Source organism: Brassica rapa, chromosome A09, assembly GCF_000309985.2.
Source record: "Brassica rapa cultivar Chiifu-401-42 chromosome A09, CAAS_Brap_v3.01, whole genome shotgun sequence".
In the NCBI taxonomy this organism is placed as follows: domain Eukaryota; kingdom Viridiplantae; phylum Streptophyta; class Magnoliopsida; order Brassicales; family Brassicaceae; genus Brassica; species Brassica rapa.
The window spans coordinates 2446939-2460434 of NC_024803.2; the positions used below are offsets into that span (position 1 = coordinate 2446939).

Consider the following 13496-nt stretch of genomic DNA (forward strand, 5'->3'; position numbering starts at 1 on the left):
AAAAAAATATTTTCCTAGCTTTTTTCTTTGTTGATGCGATCGTTAAATATGATATCTTAATGGTTTATTTTACAAACTTATTAACTTATATTCTTTTTTAACGGCATAAATTTATATTCTCAATTTATTAAAAATTAGGATCAATCTACATTTTTCAGTTTACTCTTTTCCATATATTTTAATATTATAGATCAGGATGTTTGTGTTAATCCATGACACATCTAAATATTCTATATATTATGTAAACTTTTATAATGTCATGTACACTTTTATAATTTATTTAAACATTTGGGTTTCAAAAAAAACTACCCCATGCTTATAGTACTTGTAGTATATACTAATACACTCATTTAGTTTGGGTTTTGAATTGCTTTACATATACTGATATACATAAGGAAGTGATAGATGTTATATTTCGTATATAAAGATGTTATATATTAGTGTTTCCAGATTTATTTTACCTAGTTAAAAGTATTTAAACATTTGATCTTTAATTTATTATTAAAAATGTTAAATGTATGAACATTTCTAAATTAAATTTAGGAAATAAAAAGTATTTATGTTATGATAAAAAGGTTTGATATATAAATTTTGATTTTCAGTTTTTTACTAAATACTTTGAACCTATAAAAAATAATTCATTGGTGAACTTTAATAAAAATATCTATTTGTAAATATTTGTAAAATTATTATGCCCGGGGTAAAATATCTACTATGTTATTTGAAAAGTTAGTCACAAATCATTTTCACATTTAAGGATTTGGTTGTAACAATTTCCAATCCCATGCAAAGAGAAATTAAAACGGACTAAATTATAAATAACCATAAGCTAAAAGGCTAAAAATTATTATAATAGGTCCACGGGCAAAGGCGTAGTGTTAGGTAAATTACATGGGGTACATTTAACAATTAAACCAATAAAGTATCAATATGAAATGTTAGTTTTGTTTCTGTCACAATTACAAACTGAAAGTTTATGAGAAAAGTAATATACTTATTTTGTTTTTTTAATGGAAATTAGTGATCGTACCCCATTCGTGATTACAGAATAATTCATCGATAGTAGATAACTTCATTCACATCTTGTACAAAATAGTTGGATGATATTTTTAAATTTATAGCCTTAACACTTTCTATAAGAAATAGCATCATCTCAAGTAAACTTTTATGAGAAAATCTGGACTTTTTTAAATGGGCTTGGTGACCGCTGTGTACTCAACAAACTCTAAGCCCTCAACTTCCCACTGCGCTTTCTGCTTCTTCAAGATGTTTGTAACAGCCACCACAAGCAAATGTTACTGTCAGACTGGTACAACAAATATCTTCAGAGTATATATATAAGCTCTCATAGCTCCAATAACCAGGAGTCAGGACTCAGGAACTTGCGCGCGTGGTTGAAGATTCAACATCAACATTTACTTGTCGTGGTTGTTGCAAAGCTCTGCTGGAGGAGCATCATCGAGGTGTGAAGTAGAGAGCACATCTTACCACTATCCACTGGATATTACAGTGCTGGCAACGTCTCAAATATGATATGAACGTGTGCGTTTGATTGATGCTGGCGGCAAGTAAGTTTTTGCTGATGACAAGTGACAGCATGGAAAGATGGATTTAGCTTGTTGATAAAAGCACACTGAAGTGTTGTAGAAGCATTCAATGACTTGATTGAAGGAAAAGGAAACTTTAGAAACATGTATGCTTAATTTGTTATTTTTAAAGGTCTTCATATTACTTTTTTGTATTTTTGGTTTACAAAGAAAACTAGAAAAGATTAAAGTAGAGGATGCAAGAAAAAGAAAAACAAAAGAAAACAAAAGCCTATCTTCAAGAAACATGTATGCTTATAGAAATGAACTTTGAGATTCTGTGATATCATGTAGAAATTAGTATGATTGATTATCTTACATAATCTTACACATCACATATACATGCAAAGTGAGAATCGTGCCAAGAGTAATTACATCTAATAAGTTAGTTCTTATAATTTTCGTCTGTACGTAATTTGATATATGGAAGTTGATACATTTGTATGATTGCTAATTGTTCTAATAATACATTTTGTGTGGTCATTCAACCCACTTGGATATAATAACCGAGCTCCTTTTTTAAAAGAGGTTCGATTCATAGTTCAAAATTATTGTGATGGATGCTCCAAAGGGAAAAAGGTTGGAAAGGTTGATGGTGTAAATTGGAGCATGCAAGAATGGTGCCCAATTATATATATTCACAGCATCTTCCCTAATCCTCAACTAACTTTATTTTGGTTTAATAATCTTCTCATGCTTTAGTTATTTTAGGAAACTCTTATTGTTTTCTAGCACAATTTGTGTATTATTAAAGATGTTCTACTGCTTTGATCTCTTTTCACCTGACTGTCTTGAAAACAAATTTCAATCATGATAATTTTTCTATTTATTTTTCTACGTATATAGCTAGTTTTTTTTTTTTTGCCAAATAATCAAATATATTTTTTTATAATAAGATTAAAATCACATTAATCCCATTTTTATTATTATTGGTCAAAATTGTAGACTGTGGTTTAGACTGCACCACAAATAACAACTGTGTAAGTACATATGTTTTGTTTGGATCTCCATAGAAATATGTAGATTAGTGTGAGTAGAAACTTACATATTTGTGGTAGGGACGGTTTTTCTCTTTGAAAATGTTAAGAAATTTATATCAAAGATAAGACAATATATAAAATAAGATACGCCAATCCAATATTATGTGTAAATTCATAAAATTAGCATGAAGAGCATTGGGTATATAAAAGATGATGTCCCTAAATCTCACTAAAGGGTCAATAGTAATATACAAACTACTTTTGTCTTCGGAATTCCAACATCGTGTAAGAGTTCCCCTTTGGCCTACATATGTGGTACCACATCTACTTGATTCTTCATATATATCTATATATACACAAGGAGCATGTCATCCATCATCCTAGTAACTACATCTTATAATTAACCCCACTAATGAAAAAAAATCTTTATCGTAGATAGAACTTTTCTACTATTCTTTGTCTGACAAAAATATGTTATGTTTAAAATTGTTACAATCCGGACCGCGAAATCGGATGGTCCCCAACCTTTGATAGCTCAGCGTGAGATTTGAATATTAGAGTTTAGTACCATTTGGAAGCATATATGCATTTTGGTCCCCATAATCTTCGATATATAAGTGGGTAATTAGTACACAAACTTTCGGAAGTTGGTAATGGTACACAGTTTTCACTAAATATAAATAAAAGTGAGAAAATATTATATTTTAGTGGACCACATTTGAATGTGAACCCATGAAAGGTCTACCGCGCTCAGATTTTAGTACTAATCTAGTACTAAAACGCATTAACCCAATTTAACGCATTATTAATTTGCGATGGACCACATGTTAATAATATGTATACAGGACTATATATATATATATGCACTTACACAAACTTAGACCATATGTACGTGTATTGGATTGTGCATATGTATATATATTATCCCATGCATTTGTATACATTATATAAAACACTTGTCTAAGTATACATTTTATGTCAATTACCATATAGAACCCCTATAGTTTGGCCTTCTATGTGATGGTCAATCTTCTTAGATTTTATGTTCAAAGTAAGTTTCATCGTTTTTCCTCGTATGCATTTGAATTGGCCCTTGTAGATGATATAAGCCAAATTCTTAAGCCACTGGTGTACCTTATATGAAAAACAATTTTATAAACTGTATATATCTTGTTTATCAAAGTAGTTGTAAATTTTACAAAAAAAAAAAAAGTTGTAAATCATTGCATTACAAAAATTTCAGTTTTTTATAGAAAAGCTTAATCTCTAATTTAAAGAGAACATTAATTAGTGGGACGGAAATAACTTGGGATCATTTAAGCGACTAGCAAAATAACATCGATGGTTAGTTTACAAAGAAGGGAGAAAATTGTTGGTTTCACACTTCTTTTATCTGTACTAGAAGTGTAACTTCTTTTTATAATAAGTTTTATTTTATAGTACATCTAAATTATTAGAACCGAGAATTATTATTAGTCAATGTGTCTGCTTTCACTTCCCCTAATTGTATCATTTGGTACTTTTTTTTTCATTTGCTTTTGCGTGTGTGACGAATTTATATAGAGTAAGTTCACATAAATAGAAATTTACATAAAAACTTTTTGAGCAATTTCTCATCTTACTTTACTTTTCTTCTTTTTAAGAGAGAGAAACTAGGGTTTTTTCTTCTTCATTTTTCTGGTCAAAGTTCCAATTCTTTCAGCCCTGGCTTTGGTTTCTTGACGAAGATTTTGAAGAAATGGGAAGGGGAAGGGTTCAGCTACGGCGGATCGAGAACAAGATAAGGAGACAAGTGACATTTTCAAAGAGAAGAACGGGTTTGGTGAAGAAAGCTCAAGAGATCTCAGTGTTATGTGATGCTGATGTTGCTTTGATTGTCTTCTCCCCTAAAGGCAAGCTCTCTGAGTACTCTGCTGGTTCCAGGTTCGAATTCTTTCCTAAATAACTAATTTACTTCGGATCTTATTTTACCCTCTTACTTTTCGTTTTTATGATTGCAAATCTTTTTTATGAGCAAACCGCTAGTACTATTGGGAACAAAACCTCATAGGTTTTATGCTGTAATCTATTTTTATCTATCTACATAGGAATATCAGCTTATATTTCATGTTTTGACAGATCAGGGAAAATGTTTTATAGGTTTTAGGCTTTTAGCTAGTGGAGAATGTGAAATTGGCTGAGATATTTTGATTACATAGATGAATTTGTAGCCATGTATGTGTATGTGAGAGATTAATATACACATGTTGAATTCTTGCATCTCTGCTTAGTTCTTGCATCACTAAACTAGAGATGAACATGCAAAATGAAATATTGTATATCATATATAAATCAAATTAACAGAGGTAAGTAGATACAACTGACATCAAACCATAACTGTGAGATATAACATTTCGTATGATTATATGAATTATTCAGAAACATATGGAGGAGAATATTCTAACTGTAAACCAAACTTAAGTTGAATATACCATGAAATGATAAGAGATATTTCTTTATATTTAGGTGTGAGTTTGTTCTTCAACCTTACGGAAAAGGTTATTTATGGGAAAAAAGTTCAAGCCTTCTTTTTTTTTGTTGGAAGCATGTACAAGCCTTCTTTTTTTTGACTAAAGGCTTTTGTTTTTTAATGGAGCAAGACTTTGTTATGGAGCTTTGTGCCTTGCTTTGTCTTTTTGTTTGTCGAACCTAGGACTAACCTCGATCTTCAAATGAAAACATATACACACCCATGAAGATGTTACTTTTCTAACTTCTTAGTTATAAGCAGTATGTCAAAAATGAAACTTCTTCTAAACATATTGTAAGAAATTTGGTTAAGTTTGATCTAATATTTATCTTAGTCTATGAAATCCCACATGTGGGGTGGTATTGGGTATATGGAAGGACTCGTTACAATCTCAAATTTCATTTCACAGTGTGTAAACTCTGCGTGTGGGCTACGTGGTCACTAATGCCTCGGTTAGAATGCTTAACCCACAGTAGGTTGTGATATCTCTTTACGAAAGGGCATGTTCTCACTCGAAATTAGTCTGGCATGCATGAAATCAAAATAGATCTGGTTCCAAATATATAGTGTTTAAAAATGTATGAAAATGTATATCAGTCTTCTCGATACTACCAAACATTAAATGTGTGATCACTATGATGGATATGAATCCAGAAATGTTTTTGTTAAATTTTACAAAACTAAAAAAAATAATAAGTGTAGAACTATATTATTTATGTTCAGTATGCGATCTGATGATAGTATCTACAAATCTGAGTGGTCATTGAAGTTTAATTAAACGATGTTTAGCATGGAGAGAATTCTCGAACGGTATGAGAGATGTTCATACGCCGGTCAAGATATTACTACACCAAGTTTGAATTCACAGGTTCTTAAGCACATCAATCAATATCTATTACATATTAATCATTGTTGTAAATTTAATATTGTCTGTCTACTTCTGGTTGTTTGTAGGGTGAGTGTTCAACAGAATGTTCGAAGCTTTTGAGGATGGTTGATGTTATGCAAAGAAGCCTAAGGTTAGAAACTTATTACTAAAGGATCTCCATCCATAAATATATAAATGCACACATATAATAAAATAAACAGAAATACCATATGACAACAATAAAATATATTTTTGTTCTAAAATTAATACACAAAGGGAAAAATACCCAAAATAAATTAACTAAATTTTTAAAAAACAAATATTTTATATTTGGATTTAGGTTTCATAATCAGAGTTTGGGTTTAAATATTTAGGGGGTGGGATCAGGGTAAAGATTTAGGATTTTGATTGATTTAATCATTCTACTCTTAATTAGCGTGCTAAGAAGTTTTCTATTTTTATGTCTTGTTGTCATAGACTCATAATATTTTTCTGTGCTATCTAAGGGATTTGGCTATATAGATTGTACCTTCATTTATTAACTATTTATTTCATATCAGGCACTTAAATGGAGAAGAGGTGGATGCTCTAAGTATCAGAGAGCTTCAGGATCTGGAGATGCAACTTGATACTTCCCTCAAGAGAACTCGCTCTAGAAAGGTTATTCGCATATATCCATAAAGCATTATATCTTGTATACATGTATCCGCTGATCATTTCTACAAGTCTTTGTTTAATAATGTTTAGTGTCTGTATGCATATAGTCACACAGATATATAGATATACTACACCTAATTAATCATGTGGCTATTGTTTTGTTTTGGGAGCACAGAACCAGCTCATGGTAGAGTCCATAGCACAGCTCAAGAAAAAGGTAATATATTGGTTTAGAGACGATTACTCATTGTAATGGATTTGTACCTTGCAAACGTCTTTGCCTGTCGGTCTTTTTCGCTATTGGGTTTGTGTGTTTGTGCTTCTTTTTTTTTTTTGCAATTAAGAAACGCAATTTTATGTCGAGAATACTTTGAGTTTCCAACGAATTAAATTAATAAATGTGTGATCTTTTGTTGGCACATATAGGAAAAGGAACTCAAAGAACTGAAGAAACAGCTAACAAAGAAGGTGAAACGGATGTCATCATATTTCGATCCTACTTAATGTGGAGTTAAATTTATGCCAAATACATTAGTCTAGGTTTTAGTCTAAAATCTCCCAATTGCATATATTTAATTTATGTGAAAACAACTACAAAACGAAAAAAAAATGTAACTATAACAAGTGTTGAATTTGGCAGGCTGATCCAAGAGAAGACTCTGAGCCCCAAACCCTCAACCAAGGATTAGCCTCATTGGCAACGCCACCATGCGAGCCACCGCACCCGTTGCCCGGACCTTTATCTCCCCATCGTCCTCTATCTCTTGGGTACTCTACATATCAATTTCACTTGGCTACGCATATATCAAAAATACCAACTATAATGTGTTACTATTGATTAATAATAAGAGTAAGTTAATGTTACTAATAAACATCACAAATTTATAACTTGTATCCAGTATTTGCGTACGTAGCTACTAGCAAATTGTGTATCAGTTATATGGAATGAATTAATATTGTTACTTATAGGGACACATCGCAAAGGAACGAAGATGGAAAAGTAGATGCCGGAACCCTAATTAGGGTGACAAATACAACGTTGCCGCACTGGATGCCCCGGCTCACTGGAGAATAGAGGTCCCAAGTCCATCTTGGGTTGTTAAATTTTCAGTACGTACTTAATAAGTTGAACCAAGCCAAATATCAGGATATTCTGTTTTGGCATTCTTATTATCTGCAGAAGATGTCCTCAAGTTTCAAACTTCTAAACGAATATTATAACTTTTTTTTATCTCAAATGTGATTCTGTATATTTTATTAATGATTGTACCTTACATTTTGTGAGCAACATCCAGTATTTTTTTTTTTTTTTGCAAAAAGCAACATCCAGTATTGTGGGTTTGACTTTGTTGTGTAGTGAACTAACACAAAAATAACCGTTATATATGCTATATATGTCTTTGTTAATATTTTGTAAATTCTTTTATTTATGTAAACACAACGGGAGAAACGAAAGAGAAAGCTAGCAGAGGTGAGCTTCAACGATGAGTAGAATTATGAATTAGATTCTTTAATTAGTGGAAACTTTTTTTATCTAGTCGTTCAACCAAAAGTTTATTAATGCTTTGATATTAAGAAATTACAATAAGAAATTTAGATTTTCACTCTCATAAAAAATACTTTATTAACAATTATGTAAATAAATAAACAGAAAATTCATACGAAATTTGCAAAATGGTGCAAATAGAATTATCGATATTTTTATAAAGCATGTGAACAAAAACGTTAAACATAAAACTTTCGTAAGGCATATATAAGTTAACCGGAGATTGTAAAACCGTGTAAATAAAACCGTTAAACATAAGTTTTTATAAAGCATGTAGAATTATTAGTTGCATCATCGTTTATGTAATCATTTTATAATTTGTAAATAATAAGTTACTGTTAAAAATCTTAGATTAACCTAAAAACCCAAAAGAATACGGTGGTGTAGTGATACTATAACGAGATTGGTTCTTTTGCACACCGGTTTAAACCTTCGCATGGGGGTGATGGTTAGCAGCGGTTCGGTTTGCTTTGAGTTGAGAAAATAGATTGTCTCAGTAAACCCCTGCATTCGTTTCGAAATTCAAATTTGACCCCACATGTTTTTTCCGTCTCATATGATAAATCAAATTATCAAACAATCACCCACTTACTAACCGGTTCGAACCGGGAACCGGATCGTAATTTCAAATCCCCAGAAACGCAGAGTGATCATCATCATCATCATCATCATCATCATCAGCGATTCTCATTCCAATCACAATCAAAACCTTCGCGGTGAGTAATCTCTATCGAACTCCATATAGAAATGCAGAGCGGATCGAGCTCGGCTCCGTCGCCGGAAGCGATACTAGAGTGGCTTCAGAAGGAGATGGGATACCGAAGCAAATCCCACGCGCCTTCCGTCGATTCCGTGAGAAAGATCTGCAGAGGGAACATGATCCCCCTTTGGGCGTTTCTGATCAATCGAGTCAAGTCTGAGAAGACTGTTGAGAGCATCAGGCGTAACATCACCGTTCATGGTAGTGTTGATGCTGTTAGTTTAGTGAAGGAGGAGAGTAAGGTCAAAGAGAGTGAAAGGGAGGTGGAGAGGTTGAGGAATCTTGTGAGGAGGCAAAGGAAGGATCTTAAAGCGAGGATGCTCGAGGTGTCTAGAGAGGAAGCTGAACGGAAGAGGATGCTTGACGAGAGAGGTAGTTACAGGCATAAGCAAGTAATGCTTGAAGCTTATGATCAGCAATGTGAGGAGGCAGCAAGGATATTCGCTGAGTATCACAAAAGGCTACAACTTTATGTTGACCAAGCGAGCGAGAGGGAAGCTTTTTGTTCCTCTGTGAGAGCAAGTAAGTCCGCGGATGATGATAGGAGTGTTAGGGAAGCTTGTGAATCACTTGCGTCGCGCATGGTTGAGAGAATATGTAACTCTTTCCCTGCTTATGAGGGAAGGGGAGTTCATTCGCATCCTGAGCTTGAAACTGCTAAGCTGAGTTTTGAGTATGATGGAGAGATATCTGATGAGATGAGAGGTGTTGTATTGAGCTGCCTGAGTAGTCCTCCTCTTCTCCTTCAGGCTATTGCTGCACACACACTACGCCTTAAGAACTTAATAGCGAAGGAGATAGAGAGGGTAGATGTCAGAGCTGATGCTGAAACATTGAGGTGCTTCTCTGCTTTTTCCTTAAAATGACTCTCTTCAAATGTGCAATTCTGCTTCGGCCGGTTTTCATTAACTCGAATTCGTAAAACTGCAGAGGAATGTGTCTTGTCTGGTTGATTTAGGTTGTTCCAGAACTTGTTTGATCAATGATATCTATAATTGACTCTCTTGTTTTTACTGAATGAGATATCTGCACTCTCTGAAATTCATGTTCCAGTGTATTGATTAGCTAATGGAAGCCATTTGATGTCAACCTATTCTACAGGTATAAGTATGAAAACAACCGGGTAATGGAGATTTCTTCTTCTGATGTGAGCTCGCCATTAAGTTATCAGTTTAATGGTAATGGGAAGATAGCCACAGATACTCATTCCAAAGGATCAAACAACCAGCTCCTCGAACGACAGGTTGCTCTCCTCATCTGATTTTTGGTTTCTTTCTGGTTATTTCAGGAGATAGTGTATAGAAAGTACATAGTTTCAAGCTTACTGTCTAGCAATGGCTTAGCTTGCACTTACAGATTTTGTAGGCCATCTGCTGCTGCATTTAAACTAGTTGCACGATAATGATCACACGGTTATAATCCATATATCTTATCCTGTACGCATGCCTATATCCAGAAAGCACATGTTCAGCAATTTTTGGGAACTGAAGATGCGCTAAACAAAGCCGCAGAAGCTCGGGTCTTTTGTCAGAAACTTAAAAACCGTTTGCAAGGAAGTGCTGACACAGTTTCTTCACATTCACTTGGTGGAGGCACGTCACAGAATGTTAGAAATCTTAGGCAATTAGAGGTAAATGCCAGATTTTTCTTGGTTTCCAACTTTTCATGATTTATGTTTATCTTAGTTAATATATATATATACATCTTTGCCTGTGATCTAAAACACTTTCCTCTTCAACTTACCTCTTTTCTTTAGTAGTTTATACAATTAATGCTCTTATGTTTAGCACCACCAGGGTTAATATTTCACTCTCCAGTCTGCATTATAAAGCTAATTCAGTTATCAAGAATGTCTAGTTTAAGTTTGGTATACTTGCTTGACCATGCTATTTAATTTTTCCCTGGCAGTTAGACGTATGGGGCAAGGAACGAGAAGCTGCTGGTTTGAGGGCTAGCTTAAATACACTTTTATCTGAAATACAACGGCTGAATAAATTATGCGCTGAAAGGAAAGAAGCTGAACATTCATTAAAACAGAAGTGGAAAAAAATTGAAGAATTTGATGCTCGCAGATCCGAACTTGAAACCATATATACTACTCTTCTCAAGGCCAACATGGTAAATATTCTTCCAACCAATTGATTTTGTTATTGAACAAAAAACATATTAATTGCAATCGGCATAACTCTGTGTGATGTTTCGCTCAGGATGCTACTGCATTCTGGAATCAGCAGCCACTAGCTGCAAGGGAATACGCAATGGCCACTATAATTCCAGCGTGTGAGGTTGTTGCAGACATTTCGAAAAACTCCAAAGATTTCATTGAGAAAGAAGTGTCTGCTTTCTTCCAGAGTCCTGATAACGCCCTCTATATGCTTCCAGCAACTCCGCAGGTCCTTATTTTCTCTCCTCATCGGTCTGATAACAATCTATATTATATATTTTACACAGAATTGGAGAGATATTATTTGGAAGATATTGAAAACTTACAAATTGAAAATTGTTCATAACTATTCGACTCTTTTTCTTCATCAGGCCCTTCTGGAGTCTATGGGAGCTAATGGGTCAACAGGACCTGAAGCTTTTGCTTCAGCAGAGAAGAATGCTGCTTTGTTGACGGCAAGAGCTGGTGCTAGAGATCCATCGGCAATTCCTTCTATATGCCGCATTTCAGCCGCCCTTCAGTATCCTGCGGGTTAGTCTCTTTTCTTTTCCTTCCCCAAATACATCTTGTGGCTTTAACGTAAGGCTTGGTGTAACCATTATTTCTTGCTATTTTCAGGTTCAGAGGGTTCAGATGCAAGTTTGGCATCGGTTCTAGAGTCTCTTGAGTTCTGCTTGAGGCTCCGTGGCTCCGAGGCATGTGTGTTGGAAGATCTATCAAAAGCAATCAATTTGGTGGACATACGTCAGGATTTAGTTGAAAGTTGTCGCTCTCTACTAAGTCATGCTTACAATGCCCAGCAAGAATATGAAACGTAAGTCTTGTTTCTCAGTTGTGCCATTTTATTTTTCTGCGTGATACATTCTTTATGCGAGAATACAATGTGCAGGACAACTAAGCATTGCCTAGATCTTGCCACAGAGCAAGATAATACAATAACAGAGAAATGGTTGCCTGAGCTCAAGACTGCAGTCTTGAATGCTCAAACTTCATTGGAGCACTGCAAATACGTATGGGGTTTGGTAAGTCCTTTGACTTTATAAGCTCACTATCATTGTTATTAATTATGCTTTGGACATGGTTATTATAGATTTAATTAAACACACTTTTTCATTGATGAATGGGGTTAATAAACAGCATTTTAATTGTGTATGAAATGCAGCTGGACGAATGGTACGAACAGCCTGCTGCAACCGTTGTGGACTGGGTCACGGTAGATGGACAAAACGTTGCGGCTTGGCATAACCATGTGAAATCATCCTATTGTCTTTTACGATAAGGATGAATAAACGTCCATCAGAAGTTGAAGTTGAAAGTCTATTTGAAACATTCGGTCCCAGGCACTACAAAGATTTCACCAAAAGGTACAATTGTATAGAGAACGTTTTCTATTCTCCATAGTAATTATCCACTGTTTTATTTAATAGGTCTCGAGTTTCTTTGTGGGTTTGATGATTGTTTCTACGCCTAACACTTGTGTTTTGTATAAACAAGTGGTTGAATAGCTCTGTTTTCATGGACTAAAAAAAAAGACATTGCAGAAGTGTTAATATGTGTTACAATTTGTCTCTTGCTATCCTCAAATGTGTTACAATTTGTCTCTTGCTACCCTCAAGATCTTCTTGATCTCAAGCTGGCCTTTCTAACAGTATCATTATTAGTTCTGTTCCTGTTCCCTCCACTTCCCTTGTGGCCAATAAACAGTCCCGATGAAGACAAGTCCTTTTCATCATCAATACCCTCCTGTTTCTGCATTCTTATCATCCTTTGATCTTTCAACTCCGACACCATCTATCCATGTATCACCCGTTATCCGCGTTTAAGACTTCGACGATACCGCCTAATGCAAGAACATTCGGGCGAAAGAAAACTAGAGGCTTTCAAACTCTTTTTGAAGATTAGATTAGACCTCGAGTATGCTTCTCTTGAGAAGCTTCCTAACCGATGGTATCCAAGTGTGACTCGCCTCGTCGTCGGAGTGTGCTTTTGCAGTTGTCCTATTATCTTTTATTGAGTTTATACTGAGGCATGGACCCTCTCAGTATTTGGATTCATTGTGCTTCTGATAACAAAATACCATATAATAAATCAGATTTAAAAATAAATATTTTTTATCAATTTGCTTTGAATTATAATGGCAACCCAACTTGGTGTTGTCTTCTTTGTTTAGTATCTTGAACAAAAGAAAAGCAACGTACTAAACATCTTCTCAACTATTTTTATAAAAAAAAAAAAATTTTGTCAATTATTTAATTTGAAATATAATAAACTGTCTATAGCCATTCATTTCAGTTTTGAATTATTTTTAGAATAAAAAAAGATGGAAGTAATCACTATTAAGATGTTATTACCATTTTTGAATTTTGTCAGAAGTTATGAAGAATCAGTGTGGATCATTTGGAATTATGTTTCCAAATATGACGTGA

At 34.1% G+C, this 13496-nt stretch overlaps 1 protein-coding gene and 1 pseudogene across 1 annotated transcript; both read left to right on the top strand.

Annotated features, from left to right (window-relative positions):
- The first annotated feature begins 232 nt into the window (after positions 1-232).
- Positions 233-8392, top strand: LOC103837223 (truncated transcription factor CAULIFLOWER A). The gene is made up of 8 exons (XM_009113556.3): positions 233-4489; positions 5865-5943; positions 6030-6094; positions 6504-6603; positions 6776-6817; positions 7027-7068; positions 7241-7368; positions 7570-8392. The coding sequence occupies exons 1-8, from the start codon at positions 4305-4307 to the stop codon at positions 7673-7675; spliced, it is 747 nt and encodes a 248-aa protein (XP_009111804.1). The 5' UTR covers positions 233-4304; the 3' UTR covers positions 7676-8392.
- Positions 8393-8637: 245 nt separating this feature from the next.
- LOC103837224 lies at positions 8638-12648 on the top strand (annotated as a pseudogene).
- Positions 12649-13496: the final 848 nt, after the last annotated feature.

Bases quoted from the DNA above. Each gene is read 5' to 3' on its own strand.
- LOC103837223 (XM_009113556.3), top strand. From the start codon at position 4,305: ATGGGAAGGGGAAGGGTTCAGCTACGGCGGATCGAGAACAAGATAAGG. The intron at 5,944-6,029 runs GTTCTTAAGCAC...GGTTGTTTGTAG, and splicing joins CACCAAGTTTGAATTCACAG to GGTGAGTGTTCAACAGAATG. The intron at 6,095-6,503 runs GTTAGAAACTTA...ATTTCATATCAG, and splicing joins GTTATGCAAAGAAGCCTAAG to GCACTTAAATGGAGAAGAGG.